This window comes from Macaca mulatta, chromosome 3 (genome assembly GCF_049350105.2).
Source record: "Macaca mulatta isolate MMU2019108-1 chromosome 3, T2T-MMU8v2.0, whole genome shotgun sequence".
NCBI lineage: Eukaryota > Metazoa > Chordata > Mammalia > Primates > Cercopithecidae > Macaca > Macaca mulatta.
Genome location: NC_133408.1, coordinates 987,090 through 1,007,847, shown reverse-complemented (window position 1 = coordinate 1,007,847; position 20,758 = coordinate 987,090). Strand labels below are relative to the sequence as shown.

Here is a 20,758-nt window from a genome sequence, read left to right as displayed (position 1 = left end):
AATGATGGTTTCCAACTTCATTCATGTCCCTGCAAAGGACACGAATTCATCCTTTTTATGGCTGCGTAGTTTTCCATCGTGTATATGTGCCACATTTTCTTTATCCAGTCTGTCACTGATGACCGTTTGGGTTGGTTCCAAGTCTTTGTTATTGTGAACAGTGCTGCAATAAACAAACGTGTGCATGTGTCTTTATAGTAGAATGATTTATAATCCTTTGGGTATCCCAATAATGGGATATATTGGGATATAATCCCATTATATCCCAATAATGGGATTGCTGGGTCAAAAGGTATTTCTGGGAGAGGAACTGCCACACTGTCTTCCACAGCGGTTGAACTAATTTACACTCCCAACAGTGTAAAAGCGTTCTTGTTTCTCCACATCCTCTCCATCATCTGTTGTTTCCTGACTTTTTAATGATTGCCATTCTAACTGGCATGAGATGGTATCTCATTGTGGTTTTGATTTGCATTTCTCTTTTTTTTTTTTTTTTTGAGACGGAGTCTCGCTCTGCTGCCCAGGCTGGAGTGCAGTGGCCGGATCTCAGCTCACTGCAAGCTCCGCCTCCCAGGTTCACGCCATTCTCCTGCCTCAGCCTCCCGAGTAGTTGGGACTACAGGCGCCCGCCACCGCGCCCGGCTAGTTTTTTGTATTTTTTAGTAGAGACGGGGTTTCACCATGTTAGCCAGGATGGTCTCGATCTCCTGACCTCGTGATCCGCCCGTCTCAGCCTCCCAAAGTGCTGGGATTACAGGCTTGAGCCACCGCGCCCGGCCTGATTTGCATTTCTCTAATGACCAGTGATGATTTTTCATCAAACACTGTTCAACAAACATTTTTCATATATTTGTTGGCCACATAAATGTCTTCTTTTGAGAAGTGACTGTTGATATCCTTCGCCCACTTTTTGATGGGGTTGTTTTTTTCTTGTAAATTTGTTTAAGTTCTTTGTAGATTCTGGATATTAGCCCTTTGTCAGATGGAGAGATTGCAAAAATTTTCTCCCATTCTGTAGGTTGCCTGTTCACTCTTATGATAGTTTCTTTTGCTGTGCGGAAGCTCTTTAGTTTAATTAGATCCCATTTGTCAATTTTGGCTTTTGTTGCCATTGCTTTTGGTGTTTTAGTCATGAAGTCTTTGCCCATGCTTATGTCCTGAATGGTATTGCCTAGGTTTTCTTCTAGGGTTTTTATAGTTTTAGGTATTAGGTTTAAGTCCTTAATCCATCTTGAGTTAATTTTTGTATAAGGTGTAAGGAAGAGGTCCAGTTTCAGTTTTCTGCATATGGCTAGCCAGTTTTCCCAATACCATTTATTAAATAGAGAATCCTTGCCCCATTGCTTGTTTTTATCAAGTTTGTCAAAGATCAGATGGTTGTAGATGTGTGGGGTTACTTCTGAGGCCTCTGTTCTGTTCCATTAGTCTATACATCTGTTTTGGTACCAGTGCCATGCTGTTTTGGTTACTGTAGCCTTGTAGTATAGTTTGAAGTCAGGTAGCATGATACCTCCAGCTTTGTCCTTTTTACTTAGGATTGTCTTGGCTATGCAGGCTCTTTTTGGTTCAATATGAAATTTAAAGTATTTTTTTCTAATTCTGTGAAGAAAGTCAATGGTAGCTTGATGGGGATAGCTTTGAATTTATAAATTATTTTGGGCAGTATGGCCATTTTCACGATATTGGTTCTTCCTATCCACGAACATGGAATATTTTTCCATTTGTTTGTGTCCTCTCATTCCCTTGAGCAGTGGTTTGTAGTTCTCATTGAAGAGGTCCTCCTTCACATCCCTTGTAAGTTGTATTCCTAGGTATTTCATTCTCTTAGTAGCAATTGTGAATGGGAGTTCACTCATCATTTCACTCTCTGTCTATTGATGTATAGGAATGCTCGTGATTTTTGCACATGATTTTGTATACTGAAACTTTGCTGAAGTTGCTTATCAGCATGAGATTTTGGGCTGAGATGATGTGATTTTCTAAATACACAATCATGTCATCTGCAAACAGAGACAATTTGACTTCCTTTCTTCCTATTTGAATACACTTTGTTTCTTTTCCTTGCCTGTTTGCCCTGACCAGAACTTCCAATAGTATGTTGAGTAGGAGTGGTGAGAAAGAGCATCCTTGTCTTGTGCCACTTTTCAAAGGGAATCCTTCCTAGTTTTTGCCCATTCAGTATGATATTGGCTGTGGGATTGTCATAAATAGCTCTTATGATTTTGAGATATGGTCCATCAATACCTAGTTTATTGAGAGTTTTTAGCTTTTAATAAAGTTTAAAATGTAAAAAATAAAATTTTTAGGAAAAAAGTTTATAAAGATGTCTAAAAATGTTTTGCACAGTTGTACAATGTGTTTTAAGCTAAATGTTTTTACAAAATAGTCAAAAACTTAAAAACATTTGAAAGTTTATTAAGTTACAGTAAGCTAAGGTTAACTTATTGAAAAAAATATGTTTAGTGTAGTCTAAGTGTACAATATTTATAAAGTCTACAGTAGTGTACGGTAATGTCCTAGGCTTTCACATTCACTCACCACTCACACCCAAAATAACTTCAAGTTCTACCAGCTCAATTAATGATAAGTACTTACTATGATTTGAGTGATACCCAATGTGGCAGTATTGAGAGGTGGGGCCCTTAAGAGGTGATTGGATTAATCTATTCAAGGATTGATAGATTAATGGATTATCATGGGAATGGGGCTGATGGCTTTGTAAGAAGAGGAAGAAGGACCTGAGCAAGCATGCTTAGCATCCCCACCATATGATGCCCTGCACTACCTTGGGAGTCTGCAGAGAGTCCCTACCAGCAAGAAGACCCTGACCAGATGTGGCCCTCAACCTTGGACTTCTCAGCTGCTATAATTCTAAGAAATAAATTCATTTTTTCTTATAATTTAGCCAGTTTCAGGTATTCTGTTATAAGCAACATACAATGGACTGAGTGCCCTACACAAATGTACCGATTTTTATCTTTTATACTGTATTTTCACTGTACCTTTTCTATATTTGGACATGTGTTTAGATACACAAAGAACATTGCATTACAATTGCCTACAGTATTCTGTACAGTTACATGCTGGACAGGTTTGTAGCCCAGGAGCAATAGGCTATACCATGTAGCCTAGGTGTGTTGTAGGCTAGGTTTGTGTAGATACATATACACTCGATGATGTTGCCCCATTGATGAAATCACTTAACAACACATTTCTCAGAACATATTTCTGTTGTTAAGCAATGCATGGCTGTATGCACAAAAGGAAGTGAGAAAGGGATTTAAATGTTTCATTACCAAACAAACAAACAAACAAACACACACACAAAAGAAAGGCACAAGAAATGAGGAAAAAGATATAAGGCATATAGAATATGAAGTGACCAAAGTCTCTCCTTATTGATAATTACTTCATATGTAAATAGATTAAATGGACAGAGATTGGCAGAATGGGGAAAAAAACAGGAGCTAACTGTATGCTGTCTACAAGAGACTCACAAAGACACAGTATTAATATATTGAGAGTGACAGGATGGAAAAAGATATTCGCTGGGCACAGTGGCTCATGTCTATAATCCCAACACTTTGGGAGGTTGAGGCAGGTGGTTTTCTTGAGCCCAGGAGTTTGAAACCAGCCTAGGCAACATGAAGAGACCACATCTCTACAAAAAAAAAACACACACACACACACACACACAAAAAAAACTGGGCATTTTGGCTTTCTCGGGAAGCTGAGGTGGGAATATTGCTTGAGCCTGAAGGGTGGAGACTGCAGTGCACCAAGATCACACCACTGTACTCCAGCCTGGGAGACAGAGTAAGACCCTCTCTCACAAAAAAAAAAAAAAAAAAAAATTCCCTTACAAATAGTAATCAAAAGGGGGCAGAGGTAGCTATACTAATATACTTTAAATAAAAAAGGATTACAAGAGATGATGGACATTAGTAAAATATTCAATTCAGCAAGAAGATGTAACAGTTATAAACATTGACACATATAAAGACAGATCATCAAAATATATGAAATGAAAACTGACGATTGAAGGGAGAAAGGAGAAATAGACAGTTCTGTAGTAATAGTTCAAAATGTCAGTGCCCTGCTCTGAATAATCAATAGAACAATAAGACATAAGTAAGGAAATGGAGGCTTTAAACAACACAATAAACTAACTAGATCTAACAGATATACGCAGAACATTCTACCCAACAATAAAAATAGAATACACATTCTTCTCAAGGGCACATGGAACATTTTCCAGGATAGACAACATGTTAGACCACATATTAATAGATTTAAATAGATTTAAAAATACACAAAGTCCTTCCTTAAACCAAACTGGGATAAAGTTAAAAATCTATAACAGAAGGAAAATTGAGAAAATAAACAAATCGTGAAAATTACACTTTCAAACAACCAATGGATCAAAGAAGAAATAACAAGAAAAATTAGAAAATACTTGGAAATAAAAACAATATACCAAAACTTATGGGACCCAGCAAAAGCAATGCTAAAGAAGGAATTTATAGCTATAAATGCTTACATTAAAAAACAAGAAAGACCTCAAATTAACAACCTAACTTTAAACTTAAGAAACTAAAAAAGAAGAACAAACTAAACCCAAAGTTAGCAGAAGTAAGGATTAGAGCAGAAATAGATAAGAGAGACAACAGAAAAACAGAAAATTGAGAAAGCCAAAAATGGTTTCTTTGAAAAGATCAACAAAATTGACATTTTAGTTATATGAACCAAGAAAAAAAGAAGACACAGATTACTAAAATCAAATAAAATCGGAAACATTACCAATTCTACAGTAATAAAAAGCATTTAAAAATACCATGAACAATTGTATGCCAACAAATGGAAAAACCCAGAATAGACAAATTCCTAAAATCACAAAACATATCAGGACTAATCATGAAGAAATAGAAAATCTGAGTAGACCTATAGCTAGTAAGGAGATTGATTAAGTAATAAAAGATCTATTGACAAAAACCTGATGGCTTCACTGGTGAATTCTACCAAACATTCAAATAACTAACACTAATCATTTTTAAACTTCAGAAAATTTAAGATGAGGGAAAACTTTCAAACTTACTCTATGAGGCAAGCATTATCCTGATACTGGAGCCAAAGACACTACAAAAACAGAAAACTACAGACCAAGATCCCTTCTGAACACTGATGCAAAAATCCTCAACAAAATACTAGCAAACTGACTTCAGCAGCATATTAAAAATACTACATAGCATTATAAAGTGGGGTTTACTTATGGAATGTAAGGATGATTCAATATATGAAAACAATCAATGTAATACACCATATTAATGGAATGAAGGTGAAAAAACACATGTGATCATCTCAATGCAGCAAAGGCATTTGGAAAAATTCAGTACCCTTTAATGATTAAAGAAAAAAACAACTAGGAATAAAAGGAAACTACTTCAACATAATGAAGTCCATATATGAAAATCCGCAACAAACATCATAGTAGTGAAAATCTGCAAAAGCTTTTTGTGAAAAGATCAGAAACACAGCAAGGATGACTACTTTTGTCACTTCTACTCAACACAGAACTGGAAGCTCTTAGAGCAATTAAGCAAGAAAAAAAGGATTCTAAATTGGAAAGAAATAATTAAAATGATCTCTGCCAATGATATAATCTCATATCTAGAAAGGCCTAAAGGTTCCACAAAAAAAGCACTAATAAATTTAGCAATGTAGCAGGATACAAGGTTAACACACAAAAATAAGTTGCATTTCCATACACTAACAATGAACAATTTGAAAAGGAAATCAGGAAAACAATTCCATTTACAATAGCATCAAAAATATTTAGGAATTAACCAAGGAGATGAAAGACTTATAAAATGAAAAATACAAAATATTGAATTGAAAACATCGAACAATACAAAGAAATTAAGTGGAAAGACATCCTATGTTCATGGATTGGAAGTCTTAATGTTGTTAAGATGGCAGTACTACTCAAAGCCATTTACAGATTCAAGGCAATCCCTATCCAAATTCTAATTATGGTTTTTGCAGAAAGACTTACTTATTCTAAAATTCATATAGAATCTAAAGACACTCTGAATAAACAAAGCAATTTTGAAAAAGAAAAACCTATAAGACATTTCTCCAAATAAGATGTGCAAAAAGTATACACCTTTGAAAAATGAAAGCAAAATAGGGGCATTCTTAGATAAGCAAATTTTGTTGTTGGCTGACATCACCATAAACACTAAACAAAGTCCATCAGACTGAAAGCAAGTGATCCCGATGATAATTTAAAAAAATTTTTAAGTTCTGGGGTACATGTGCAGGATATGCAGGTTTGTTACATAGGTAAACATGTACCACGATGATTTGCTGCACCTATCAATCAATCACCTAGGTTTTTTTTTTTTTTTTTTTTTTTTTTTTTTTTGAGACGGAGTCTCGCTCTGTCGCCCAGGCTGGAGTGCAGTGGCCAGATCTCAGCTCACTGCAAGCTCCGCCTCCCGGGTTCACGCCATTCTCCTGCCTCAGCCTCCCGAGTAGCTGGGACTACAGGCGCCCGCCACCTCGCCCGGCTAGTTTTTTGTATTTTTAGTAGAGACGGGGTTTCACCATGTTAGCCAGGATGGTCTCGATCTCCTGACCTTGTGATCCGCCCGTCTCGGCCTCCCAAAGTGCTGGGATTACAGGCTTGAGCCACCGCGCCCGGCCAATCACCTAGGTATTAAGCCCAGCATGCATTAGCTATTTTTCCTAATGCTCTCCCTCCCCCAGTGTCCCCCTCAACAGGTCCCAGTGTGTGTTGTTCCCTTCTGTGTGTCTATGTGTTCATAATGTTCAGCTCCCACTTATAAGTGAGAACATGTGGTGTTTGGTTTTCTGTTCCTGCGTTAGTTTGCTGGGAATAATGGCTTCCAGCTTCATCCATGCCGCCGCAAAGAACACGATCTCATCCTTTTTATGGTTGAATAGTATTCCATGGTGTAAATGTACCACATTTTCTTTATCTAGCCTGCCATTGACAGGCATTTGGGTTGAGTCCATGCCTTTGCTATTGTGAATAGTGCTGCAATGAACATACAGGTGCATGCATCTTTGTAATAGAATAATTTATATTCCTCTGGGTATATACCTAGTAATGGGATTGCTGGGTCAAATGGTATTTCTGGGTCTAGGTCTTTGAGAAATTGCCACACTGTCTTCCACAATGATTGGACTAATTTGCATTCCCACGATTACTGTAAATGCATTCCTTTTTCTCTGCAGCCTCGCCAGCATCTGTTGTTTTTTGACTTTTTAATAGTTGCCATTCTGACTGGTGTGAGACAGTGGTATCTCATTTGTGGTTCTGACTTGCATTTCTCTAATGATCTTTTTTATTACAAAAGGATTAGACATTGAGCTTTTTTCCATATATTTGTTGACCACATGAATGTCTTCTTTTGAAAGGTGTCTGTTCATGTCCTTTGCCCACTTTTTAATGAGGTTGTTTTTTTCTTGTAAATTTGTTTTAAGTTCCTTGTAGATTCTAGATATTGGATCTTTGTCAGATGAATAGATTGCAAACATTTTCTCCCATTCTGTGGGTGGTCTGTTTACTCTGATGATAGTTTATTTTGCTGTGCAGAGGCTCTTCAGTTTAATTAGATCCTATTTGTCAATTTTCTTTTGCTTTTGTTGCAATTGTGTTTGATGTTTTCATCATGAAATCTTCGTCCATGCCTATGTTCTGAATGGTATTGCCTAGATTTTCTTCTAGGGTTTTTATAGTTTGGGATTCTACATTTAAGTCTTTAATCCGTCTTGAGTTAATTTTTGTATAAGGTGTAAGGAAGGGGTCCAGTTTTAACTTTCTGCATATGGATAGCCAGTTCTCCCTGCAACATTTATTAAATAGGGAATCCTTTCCCCATTGCTTGTTTTTGTCATGTTTGTCGAAGATCAGATGGTTGTAGATGGGTGATCTTACTTCTGGGTTCTCTATCCTGTTCCACTGGTCTATGTGTCTGTTTTTGTACCACTACCATGCTGTTTTAGTTACTGTAGCCTTGTTGTATAGCTTGAAGTCCAGTAGCATTATGCCTCCAACTTTGTTCTTTTTGCTTAGGATTGTCTTGGCTATATGGGCTTTTTTTGGTACCATATCAATTTCAAAATAGCTTTTTTTTCTAATTATGTGAAGCATGTGAATGGTAGTTTAATGGTAATAGCATTGAATCTATAAATTACTTTGGGCACTATGGCCATTTTCACAATATTGATTCTTCCTATCCATGAGCATGGAATGATTTTCCATTTGTTTGTGTCTTCTCTGATTTCCTTGAGTAGCAGTTTGTAGTTCTCCTCAAAGAGGTCCTTCACTTCCCTTGTTAACTGCATTCCTAGGTATTTTATTCTCTTTGTAGCAATTGTGAATGGAAGTTCACTTATGATTTGGCACTCTGCCTTGTCTGTTGGTGTATAGAAATGCTTGTAACTTTTGCACATTGATTTTGTATCCTGAGACTTTGCTGAAGTTGCTTATCAGTTTAAGAAGCTTTTGGGGCCGGGCGCGGTGGCTCAAGCCTGTAATCCCAGCACTTTGGGAGGCCGAGACGGGCGGATCACGAGGTCAGGAGTTCGAGACCATCCTGGCTAACACGGTGAACCCCGTCTCTACTAAAAAATACAAAAAACTAGCCGGGCGAGGTGGCGGGCGCCTGTAGTCCCGGCTACTCGGGAGGCTGAGGCAGGAGAATGGCGTAAAAACCCGGGAGGCAGAGCTTGCAGTGAGCTGAGATCCGGCCACTGCACTCCAGTCTGGGCGACACAGCGAGACTCCGTCTCAAAAAAAAAAAAAAAAAAAAAAAAAAAGAAGCTTTTGGAGGCTGGGCTGGTGGCTCACACCTGTAATCCCAGCACTTTAGGAGGCCAAGGCAGGCAGATCATGAGGTCAAGAGATCAAGACCATCCTGGCTAACATGGTGAAACCCTGTCTCTACTAAAAATACAAAAATTAGCCAGGCGTGGTGGTGCATGCCTGTAGTCCCAGCTACTCAGGAGGCTAAGGCAGGAGAATTGCTTGAACCTGGGAGGCGGTGGTTGCAGTGAGCCGAGATTGTGCCACTGCACTCCAGCCTGGCAACAGAGCAAGACTCTGTCTCAAACAAACAAACAAACCTACCTTTTGGGCTGAGACAATGGGGTTTTCTGGATATAAGATCATGTCACCTGTGAACAGAGACAGTTTTACTTCCTCTCTTCCTATCTGAATATCCATTCTTTCTTTCTCTTGCCTGATTCCCTTGCCAGAACTTCCAATATTATGTTGAATAGGAGTGGTGAGAGGGGGCATCCTTGTCTTGTGCCAGTTTTCAAGGGGAATGCTTCCAGCTTTTGCTCATTCAGTATCATATTGGCTGTGGATCTATCATAAATAGCTCTTATTATTTTGAGGTATATTCCTTCAATATCCAGTTTATTGAAAGTATTAGCATAAAGGGATGTTGAATTTTATTGAAGGCCTTTTCTGTGTCTATTGATATAATCATGTGGTTTTTGTTTTTAGTTCCATTTATGTGATGAATTATGTTTATTGATTTGCATATGTAGAACCAGCCTTGCATCCCAGGGATGAAGCTACCTTGATCATGGTGGGATAAGCTTTTTGATGTGTTGCTGGATTTGGTTTGCCAGTATTTTATTGAGGATTTTTGTATGAATGTTCATCAGTCATATTGGTCTGAAGTTGTTTTTTTTTTTTTTTTTTTTTTTTTTAATCTCTGCCAGGTTTTGATATCAGGATGATGCTTGTCTCATAAAATGAGTTAGGGAGGAGTCCCTCCTTTTCTATTGTTTGGAATACTTTCAGAAGAAATGGTACCAGCTCCTCTTTGTACCTCTGGTAGAATTCAGCTGTAAATTCTTCTGGTCCTCGGCTTTTTTTGGTTGGTAGGCAAGTGATTCAGTCTTGGGAGGGTCTGTGTATCCAGGAATTTATCAATTTCTGCTACATTTTCTAGTTTATGTGCATAGAGATGTTTGTAGTATTCTCTGATGGCTGTTTGTATTTCTGTGGGGTCAGTGGTGATATTCTCTTTATCATTTTCATTGTGTCCATTTGATTATTCTCACATTTCTTTATTAGTCTAGCTAGCAGTCTATCTATTTTATTATTTTTTTCCTGGATTCATTGAGTTTTTTGAAGGGTTTTTCACGTCTCTATTTATTTCAGTTCTGCTCTCATCTGAAGGGGTGGCCTGCCCCTCCACACCTGTGGGTATATCTTGTCAGGTGGGACGAGAGACTGAGAAAAGAAATAAGACACAGAGACAAAGTATACAGAAACAACAGTGCCCCCAGGAGACTGGTACTCAGCATACCAAGGACCTGCACAATCAAAATGGAACTCAAGATTAAGAAACTCACTGAACACCACACAACTACATGGAAACTGAACAACCTGCTCCTGTATGACTCCTGGGTAAACAATAAAATTAAGGCAAAAATCAAGAACTCATTTGAAACTAATGAGAACAAACAGACAACATACCAGAATATCTGGGATGCAGCTAAAGCAGCATTAAGAGACAGTAACAGTCTGATCTTTCTTTCTTTTCCCTACACTAATCTTGGTTATTTCTTGTCTTCTGCTAGCTTTGGGGTTTGTTTGCTCTTGGTTCTCTAGTTCTTTTAGTTGTGATGTTAGGATGTCAATTTGAGATCTCCCTAGCTTTTTGAAGTGGGCATTTAGTGCTATAAATTTCCTCTTAATGCAGTGAGCTGTAGGGGGCCATGGGACCCAATATGCCCTCTGTAGTGTCCTCCACCTCCTCACCGAAGAGGAAAAGTTTGGGACTGGCCTCCTGAACTCCTGAGATGCACCTCAGGGATCTGTATTTTAAATTAGGGGTGCTGGGGTAAGGAGACATCAGAAAAGCCCTTTCTAGCCCAGCCAAGTCTGGCCTCCTTCCTGCAAGGTTTATATCCTGGGGGCTTTGGGCTATTTTCCCAAGGAGAGCGCAAGCCTCATCCTTAGCTCTCTGCTCAACATCCAGCCCTGTGTAAAAGCTCTAGGCTTGCCTCATGCTAACTTGCTTGAATAATGTGTATTCTCTGCACTCCTTCAGAGAGAGGCCGGCCGTTTTCTCCCTAAATGCAGTGAAAGGAGGTTGTGCCATTGTCGTGCCTGCCAGGTTCCGGTGGACATGGCTGTGAGGGTCATAATTAAGGGGGGTCTCAAGATGGAGAGGCCAGGCATCCCTTGTGCTCACCCACCTGGTCCCCAAGGCAGCCCAGTTCTTGGTAAAGAAAAACTGCCAGGGAATATCTGGGCTCTTGTGGGACAGGGCTAGTGGAACCTACTTGGGAGTCTCAATTGTGGGCAGAAAGTAATATCTGTGTGTAGAAGTTCCCACTGGATGAAGGGCCAGTGCAACCTTCCTCTGATGCCCAAACACTTCCATCTATCTGCAATTACAAAAATCTGATTTGTGTCTGCACAAGATAAGGGTGGAATCCCTAAATTGAACCCCAAAACAAAAGCAAACAAACCCAGGTGTCTCCCACAACTTCCTAACAAGAGTCTCCAAACCCTCTCCAGGGTCTTGGCTGGGGGCATGTAGGCTCAAGGGTCCCCATCTTGCCTTGGAGACCAGGATGGGGCCTCACAGGGCAGAGCTGCAGGGAACAGTCATGGGCCCATGGGGCTCACAGGGTGTCATGCTGTGGAGACAAACTGTCCATAATGGAGATACCCAAGTAGGGCCCCAGCCAGCCTGGGGGGTTTTCCTTGTTGGTTGCAAGAGAAGCAGGGTCTGGCTGAACAGGCCTGGGGCCCTGCAGAGGTGGGGAGCTGAAATAGTGGGCAAGAGAGAGCCAGAGCTTGACAGAGTGCCAGGGGAGCCCAGGATCACCCACTCTCCACTTCCCTCCTCACTGTTCCCTTTCCCCAGACAGGCATGGGGTCAGGAAAGCACAAAGCCCAGGGCTTGACAGCCCAATAGCCTTCCTGCTCTGTCTGTCCCCGCTGGTGGGTACAGGTGGGGTATGGCCAGATGCTGCCTGGGGGCCCAAGGCCTTACCCCCCACAATCCCAATTATTAGATGATGATTCCTCCTCTTGGTAGCAGGAAAGTCTGGCAATTGTGTTGCTTGTACTTCTGGCAGGGACAACAGCCCCTGCAAAGGATGGTCCACGGGGTCCAGAGATGGTGGGTTCTCGCAGCCCAACTTCTCAACAGCACCTTCTCACTGCAAGTCAACAAATGGGGTCCTCAGGTTGGCCCCAGAGTCTCCACCCTGAGAGACCAACACTGCTGGCAGGGACAGATTTGCAAAGTGGCTGTGGCCCAGAATCTTGCGGATCAAACGGACAAACTGATGGAGCACAGAAAATTCCGTGGCTGAACTGGGCCATGGAAATGGCAGCCTGGGCAACAGATTCATGAAAACAGACTCTTCACACCTTGGTCCTGCCCTTCAGGTCTGAGCGAGCTCCATGTGCTCCTGGTCAAAGCTGGGGGCGGGTTTCCCCCACCTCCTTGCCCAAGCCCATCCCCTGTCTACCTGGGGATGCTGGAGGTAGCCTTTGGGGTAGGCTGGGCCTGTGCTGGCCACCAGGCTGTGGGGACTACCACCACCCACTCATGGAACTGGAAGGTGCCTCTGGGTGAGGGTGGGTCACGCTCAGCTAGGGATTGCCAGGAGAGGACAGTGGCATTTACAACTTGGAGCTAACGGCATTTCATTGGAGGAGACCCCCCGAGACCCCCTTTGGATGGTGGAGGAGCCCCCCTGTGCTCAGAAGCTGCCCTGGGAGTCCCTGAGGGATGGGGCTGGAGCCAAGCTCCTTGGAGGGCCAATGTTCTCCCTGTCTGGTTTGGAAGCAGAGTAGGCTTCTGGGGACTTAGTCACCTTGGGATTCTTGGATCAATGTGGGCAGAGGAGGCTCTGGAAGGGCCGATTCAACTTTCGCCTGAGGCGGCAGAGCATCCTCTGGGGAGGAATGCAGGTGGCAGGCGGGGATCTGCATCAAGGGCAGCCCAGAGCTGCCCCCCGGCAGCAGCGCCCCTCCTGCCCCCCAGCTCACCGTCGCACCCTGGGCCTCTCAAGCTTGGCCTCCTGCCCCCCAGCTCACCGTCGCACCCTGGGCCTCTCAAGCTTGGCCTCCTGCCCCCCAGCTCACCGTCGCACCCTGGGCCTCTCAAGCTTGGCCTCCTGCCCCCCAGCCTGGAGCACGCACCAGGACCAGCCTTGCAGGGCCCAGCGCAAAACGAAAACATCACCCCTTGGCCAAAAGTAACCAAGAATTTCCAGACGGTGAGAGCTGAGCGAGAAGTGAGCACCTGGCCCTGGGGACTCCCCATGTGGCAGGAAGAAGTGGCCTCGCTGGGACCCCTCTGGCCGCTCCCAGGCCCCTCTCACCACCCCATCTCTCGGGCATCACAGCTGTGGTTCCTGCCTCTGCCCCACCCAGCCTCGGGCCCTGTGAGCCTCTGGGCCTCCCACACTGCCTGGGACAGGCCAGACTTCCTGTTTTACCCACGACTGTTCTGAGGGCACAGAGGGACGCTGAGGAGCGTGACGTTTCTGAGATGGAGGCCACCGACCGGGGAGCACAGTGAACACCGGTAATGGGGCTGGTGGCCCAGGTGCATCATGGACAGGCACGTGACTGCCCCAGACCATTGGCAGCTCCCCTTCCCGGTGATTGGCTTAGGGAAGAGCACGTGACTCAACCCACCGGAAATCCCCTGTGGAGTGGCCGGAAGCCCCTGGGGAAGCCTCCCTGTCGCGGGGGCACTGGGTATCCACGTTCGTTGCTTGCGTTCCCTTTCGATGGCGCTGGGGCGCTGTTGCTGCGCTTTTTTTTTTTTTTTTCCTGAGACGGAGTCTCGCTCTGTCGCCCAGGCTGGAGTGCAGTGGCGCGATCTCGGCTCACTGCAAGCTCCGCATCCGGGTTCAAGCGATTCTCCTGCCTCAGCCTCGCGAGTAGCTGGGATTACAGGCTCCCGGCACCACACCTGGCTAATTTTTGTATTTTTAGTAGAGACGGGGTTTCACCCTGTTGGTCAGGCTGGCCTCCAACTCCTGACCTTGTGATCCGCCTGCCTCGGCCTCCCAAGCTGTGCTCTTTTTATTGAAGGCAGGCCCTCTTGGTGGCTCAGAGCCCCCGGTAGTGCCCTCGGAAGCCGCATGTGCTGGAGGCACATTGGAGGCGAGGATCCTGCAGCTGCGACTTGAGTCTCATGGGGCACGGAAGCGGCTGGAGCCCCCAGAGCTGGCTCGGGTTCCGAGTTCTGACCGAGTTGCTTTTTCCAGGAGGGCTGCCAGCATTGAATGTTCACCTGGTTGTCAGGCGCATCCCGGGAAGCAGGCCGAGGCCACCACGCCCTTGCAGGGTCACACCAGCCAACCAGGTGTTACCTGCATGGATGAGGAACGCGTTTAAAGAACAGCAGTGTTTTCCAATGATGCTGGATAAGGCTTTGTTTTTTAAAGGTAACGGATGCTTTAAGGGTGCCCCAGGGTAATTTCTGTAGCCAGGGTTCCCTCCGGGTTAGGGTCTACACGGCCATGGCGGGCTGCACAGTGCACGCTTTATCACTGAGAACTGACTCCTAAGTGACTGTTAACAAGAGTCCATGGGGCCAGTCAGCTTACACACAGGCCTAATATAGCAGAAAGAATGATGCAGGCTGTTAAAACAGCTTTTGGAAAGAGGTTTTCAATTTCTCACTCACAAAGCAAATCAAGCTTCCTAATTAGCTACAACACGGCTGGAAAGCTCAGCTCCTACTAGGCCGCAAGCCCTTGCTGTCTGCTTTCTTGTGTGACCATCTCTGTTACGGGAACGGCTTGGCTGTTTTCTAATCTCACTCGTGTTCAAAGAACTCGTGGCAGGCAGTGGTAACCATGGCAACAAAGGCCATAAATTCCTGGAAGTCGCATTCGCCATCTCCATCACTGTCCAGTGTTTCCATAACTTTGTCCACAACCTCTTGCTCTTTGATTTCCTAAGAGAGATAAAAGAAGTTGCCAACCTTGTTTTTAAATGGAATTGTGGACCATCAAAACATGATTAAAAGTTGAGTGACTCTGATAATTTGTGTCTGCAGTAAGCTGAGAACATCAAATGCAAAATATCAGGAAAGATGTCTCATGTGACCAGGGGGCTGTTGTCCAAGTAGACGTCTCTGGGGGGTCAGTGTCTGGCCCTGGGCTACTGGAAAAGGCTGAATGGAACAGCCAAGAGGTGAAAAACTGTAGGTTGTTATCTTACTTAAAATACCTGAAAAAAATAAAAATAAAAATAAATAAAAAGAATATCGTCTAGATCAGCCCTAGCAAATGTCTTGAAATAAAAATAAACTTTTGGCCCTCCTAAACTTTTCATGGGTTCTGTGTGTGGAAGTCCCTGTCTTAAAGACTTCCAGTGGAACGCAATGTTTTGAAAGTCGTCTTTGTTGCTGAAGTAACTCTTGGGAACGTCCTAGATTTGTTAACCCTGTATTCTTCTTCCCACTCGAATTGCTTTCTAGGTGTCATGAAACTTTTTCCTGACAGTTCTGCCTGACATTGGAGCTGAATGAATGGCGTGGCTATTAAGTGATGTACAAAGCCTCAGAGGAACAACCACAGTGCAGGGCTACAGATGTAGTGGGAAATATTTGGGTATTGAACACTGATGAAGAGCAGAGTAACAATTCCCCGGGACAGGAAGGCTTGGCCTGAAGAAGTCAAGTGTGATGTATAACAGCCACCTTGGCTATAAGACACACAGGGGCCAGACGTGGTGGCTCACACCTGTAATCCCAGCACTTTGGGAAGCTGAGGCAGGAGGATCACTTGAGCCCAGAAAGTTTGAGACCAGCCTGGGCAACACAGGGAGACTCCATCTCTACAAAGAAAAAAAAAACAATTATCTGGGTGTGGTCCATATGCCCATATTCCCAGCTACTCAGGAGGCTGAGGCGGGAGGATTGCTTGAGCCTGGGAGGTTGAGGCTGCAGTGAGCCAAGATTGCACCATTGCACTCCAGCCTGGGTGACTGAGCAAGACCTTATCTGAAAAACTAAATAAACAAAACATACAGAAGATTGTAACTCCACGGGGGTAGGGGTGGGGAGGCACCTGTGGATGGGCAGGAGCAGGGCACTAACTTCAATTACATTATAGATCTGCTTCTGAACTGAAATTACCTTGATAAAACCAGGGAGCAAATGTTCGTGATGCCTTGAAATGCTTATCATGAATTATTTATCATTTACAAATTGAGATTCCCACATGCTAAGCTTTTTCTATGTATAAAAATAATTAATAATAGCTACTATTAGTTGAGCTTTCACTATATGTTAAGCACTTAAGCACTGTCCCGTTTCATCCTCACAACAGCCCTTGTTCAGAAGAACCTGGGACTTTCATTTCAAGTCAGAAGGCATGACTGGTGGAACTAGAAAACTGCGTCTGTGAGTGGGACTGCTGTCACTCTGTGGACTTGAATGCCTGAGAAAACCAGTCCTGGAATCAGACGTGGGGATGCCCCCTGCAAGCTTGCAGGCCTGTCTGCTCCACTCTGAACCATTCACAGTGGTGCGGTGTTTGGTGGAAGTGCGGACAGGAGAACCAGCCAGCCCCCATCCCCCTGCCCTGGAAACATGGACTGCTGGGCTGCTGGAGCCCAGGGCTTGCTGTCTTGCACTGAGAGGCTTGGCCAGCTTAGGAGGGCAGCTCCCCATTCCCATGCAGCAGAGCCCTGCCCTAGTATTTACGCTGGAATCAGGACTTGGTGAGACACTAGTGCACTGGCTCATTTTCTGGTCATTTCTCCCTTTTGTGATTGCTCATATCGGTGACCCAGGAAGCCCTTCATTGCATCTCACACGTGCACACCACCAGTGCTTCACTCTGGCTCAAGGCATGCCTCAAGCCAGCCTTGGTTCTAAGAGAGCATCAGGTACCAGGGGGATCACAGTTCACTTCCATGAGGGCATGAGGTGGGCAGTAAAGACAGGTGGGTCTGATCCAAGGACAGCGGAGAGAGTGGGTAAGAAAATGAGTCCTAATGCAAGGGTCTGGACATACTTCCACCACAAGCCACAGCAGGAACTGCCTGAAGAACAGGGCTCGCCAGGAACCCTCATACAGCTTCCAAAAGTAGGGGCCCCAACTAAAGACAGTTCCTCACCAACATATGTTACTCCACGGAGCCTCCTGCAAAGCCCCAGGGCTTCCAAGGATGTGTACAGACCCCTGTCACACCCTCAGTTAAGCCAGTCATGGTCATTCATCCATGTGCCAGGGTGGGTGCCCCAGAGCAGAAGCCATGACTGTCATGCCTGCATATCTCACAGTTCTTAATTAGTGCTCAGTCAGTGTTTACTGAGTGAAAGTCTGGCATGTCTTATCTCCATAGTAAATACTAAACATCTAGCTAAGCCAAAATACATCCTTTTCCTAAAAACTTTCCCAAAGCTTATTTTTAACAGTTTCCTTTTATGTTCACTTTGGCCCATGGTAAGTAATGAGTCCAGCATTATTTGGGAAGCTTTGGCCTTTGGGACCTTGATGCACCGATTGTACACAAGATGGTTGATAAGGACATGAAAACAAGGGGCCTATATGAGCCAGTCCTACACTGAGGTTCCGTTACTCAAACAAGTTTGCAGAAGCAGCCCAGGAGTCCTGGAAGGAAACTGAAATTACCTTCAGTGCAGCTGAGAAGATAAAGCCAGTGTACCGGTGGCTTTTTAAGAGGAGATGGAGAAGGTGTCAAGTGTAAAAAGCAAGACTCACCTCTAAGAAATGGGAAAGCTCATTGTTGATGAGCTCCTTCAGTTCGGATTTCTTCAGCTTGTGCTTGTCTCCCTCCCTTCCAGAATATTGGTGGAAAACGTCGATGAGGGCCACCATGGCTTTCTCCAGCTCAGACATCCTAGGGGCTCGCAAAGGAAAGATGCCTTCTCATCTATACCTCATCATAAAACATTTCACAGGTTATCAATACAGACCGCAACCCAGACAAGGGGGATGGACTGGCCCTGGCACTCTTTTCAAGCTCGGAACAGCAGGCATGACCTGGAGGGGCATTCTGGGAATTTGTACCTTTATCAATCCTTCCACCTGCCTCTTAGACAGATGTGAGCCTTCTCTGTCTCTGTGGGCCACAGGGATATATTCCCATGCCCTCTGGCTTCTGGTTGGGTTGGTCCAACAGGGAATCTTTAGCAAAAATACAGACGCAGAGCAGCAAAGGAATTCACGGGTTAAATTTCTGCTTCCTCCCCACAGGGTCCCTCTCTGTTCTTGTAAGGCTCCAAGATGAGGTGGTAGAGTGCAGGTGAGCAAACCATCGACTACAAGCTGTTAAAATCAATCTGAAAGTGAGACAGTGACTAGGAGCAAAATAAGACAAAAATCAAGAGCATTCCTATATTCTATCAATAAAGAAATAGAAAATCCAGTGCGAAATATCCTATTCATATAGAAATAGCATGTGATCTAAGACTAAGTTTAGGAAGAAAAATGCAGGTCCTTCCAAGAGATTCGGAGGAACATAAAATGTAGGAAGTTTTTCCTTTAAATTCATATGTAAATTTAAATCATTTTTAATAAAAATGATGGAATTTTTTTTGGATGTGTGACATGACAAAAATAGCTGTAAAATTCATCTGGAAAAATAAATATGGTAGAATTGCCACAATCTTTTTGAAGAATAACAGTGAAAGTTATTTGATCTACCAGGAAAAAAAATGTATCCTAAGTTTAACTGATTAAATGCGTGTGGTTCTGTGGCAGGGAGGGACAGAATCCGGCAGGAAGCTGAGCTGCTGAGCCTGCATTCTACCTCCAGTGCAGGGAAAGGCTGGTTCATCCACTGCAGTGACTGGGACGGGGCAGGAATAGGTGTTTCTCTGCAGCTGTCAAAGTAAGAGCCCTCCGACCTCCCTCACAGCAAGTACCTTACGCCACAGCCTGCAAACCAAGGAAATATCTCATCAGTCTGGGAATGAGGCGCCTTCTACAAAGGATGCCTTGTCAGTTGTCTCACAAAACAGATGGGCAGGCCGAGAAATTTACCAGCTTTTGGCCTTGAGTTCTAATCATCAAATAAGAACATTTGCACTGTTATAATTAAAAATAAATTAATAAATAGTGTTGAAAAATCATTCCCATGTTGAATATATGACTTACATCTTAAAAATAATTTGGAATTAGATGTTAAAAATTTTATTTATTTCTGATGCTCCAAAGGAAACAGGATTGAAGATTTTTTTGTGCTGGCCAGATCTTTGCTAAAGGCATTCTATTAATAATCAGTGTACTTTATTTTGCTCTTGAGTCCCTAAAAATTTGGTAATTCATAAATAGAACAGTTAAGATGGATTAAAATCTTTAACATTTCATGCTTTTCTTATTCTTTGCACTCAAGTTTTCAATTATTGATATATGTGTGTGTATTTTTTTTGAACAAAACAAAACAAGACACTTTTACATCATTCTGATGCTCCTCAAAGTCCATGATGATTTGGGGAAAAGGAGGTTAAATTGTTTTTCTATGAACTATGACTAACGAGATTATTACAAAGGAAAGGCATAAAACATGTATTCCATATATTAGAACACTAATAGAAACCACTAGAAAATATGGTTTTCTTCATAACCACGCTACAAATCAATTAAAAAATTCTTGTTAAATTTTTCCCTTTGACTTAATAAATAGTTGATGGTTTATAGTTTATCTTTTAAGAGAAATGGAAATAAATATCTGTTTCTTTCTCACATTCTGTGAATGTCCTACATTAATCTTTTAATATTGAGAACAAGAGAACATTTGAACTTTAACTCCTTAGAAAGACACGTTACCTAGCGTGTGAGGATCCCTCTAGGGGTTCGACCTCCCTAAGAAACTGTGAGACTGAAGAAAGTTAAAACCCACCAAAACCCCAATTTCTTTGACCCAATTTATTTGTAACTGTTACGTAATTTCTGAGTGGCGTCCTGGGGCTGTTGTCACCCTGGCACTTCAAACTGAGGGAAACTGGAAAACTGAAGAGTTACTTACCCAGGGCGGTGGAAAAAGTAACAAGGAGAAAAGGGGTTTATTTAGGATATGGACTAAACTAGCATTAGGTTCTCCATCATTTCCAGCTGCAGTGGGAAGCAAAATCTTTACTCTTCAAGTAGTTACAGGAGAGGTAGTATTTGTAGCACCACTGGGAAAATGTCAGCAATCACTTCTGGGCCGAGACCTGAGGTTTCTCTGATTTATGAAAAATACCTCTAGCTGCCTAGGGCTGATGCAGTCAGGTGTCCACAAAGAAGCAATAATGTAGAGATTAAAACACATCATCCTATTGACACTTCTGAAGTGCTGCCAATTGTCCTAAAGGGGTTTTTTAAGCTACCATTTAGTTTCTACCCCTCCATTCCCTTCCACCCAAACGAAAACAACCATTTCTTCCTGAGCGTCCTCTTGGCCTGGCTCTTTCTCACCTCTTCCTTGTCTCACCCCTTCCTGGTCTCCTTGCTGCAGGCCTCGTCTCTGCTGCGGGTCCTGGGCGGCAGGTCTAGTGGGCAGAGGCAGCCTCTTATTCCATCTGCCCAGGGAGGACGGATGAACCCTGGTGCAGCCCACTGCAGGCCATGGCAGCCAATGGGGGCCGAGGGCGGGGGTGGCAGGGCTGCCAGGCCTGCACACAGGGCTGCATTGACCAAGCAGCCCCGGGGACTTGCTGGGAGCCAGGATTGCACATGGGATGAGGAAGAAAAAAGGGCCTGTAGG

General features: G+C 43.5%; 1 protein-coding gene and 1 long non-coding RNA gene across 3 annotated transcripts; both read right to left on the bottom strand.

Moving 5' to 3' along the window:
* Nucleotides 1-5,380: 5,380 nt before the first annotated feature.
* On the bottom strand, nt 5,381-8,573 carry LOC144339569 (uncharacterized). The gene is made up of 2 exons (XR_013414740.1): nt 6,712-8,573; nt 5,381-6,387 (listed from the first exon to the last, which is right to left on the bottom strand). It is a non-coding gene; the product is annotated as an uncharacterized LOC144339569 (long non-coding RNA).
* A 5,875-nt stretch (nt 8,574-14,448) lies between these two features.
* On the bottom strand, nt 14,449-20,539 carry S100B (S100 calcium binding protein B). Of its 2 annotated transcripts, none has more exons than XM_015132650.3 (3): nt 20,470-20,539; nt 17,770-17,915; nt 14,449-14,990 (listed from the first exon to the last, which is right to left on the bottom strand). In XM_015132650.3, exons 2-3 carry the CDS (start codon nt 17,905-17,907, stop codon nt 14,850-14,852), a joined length of 279 nt encoding a protein of 92 aa, XP_014988136.1. In that variant the 5' UTR covers nt 17,908-17,915; nt 20,470-20,539; the 3' UTR covers nt 14,449-14,849.
* Nucleotides 20,540-20,758: the final 219 nt, after the last annotated feature.

What these genes read in the sequence shown, in the direction of transcription:
- S100B (XM_015132650.3), bottom strand. Translation starts at nt 17,907, where the DNA reads ATGTCTGAGCTGGAGAAAGCCATGGTGGCCCTCATCGACGTTTTCCAC. An exon ending in AGCTTTCCCATTTCTTAGAG is followed by an intron (nt 14,991 to 17,769) that starts GTGAGTCTTGCT and finishes TATCTCTCTTAG; the next exon opens with GAAATCAAAGAGCAAGAGGT.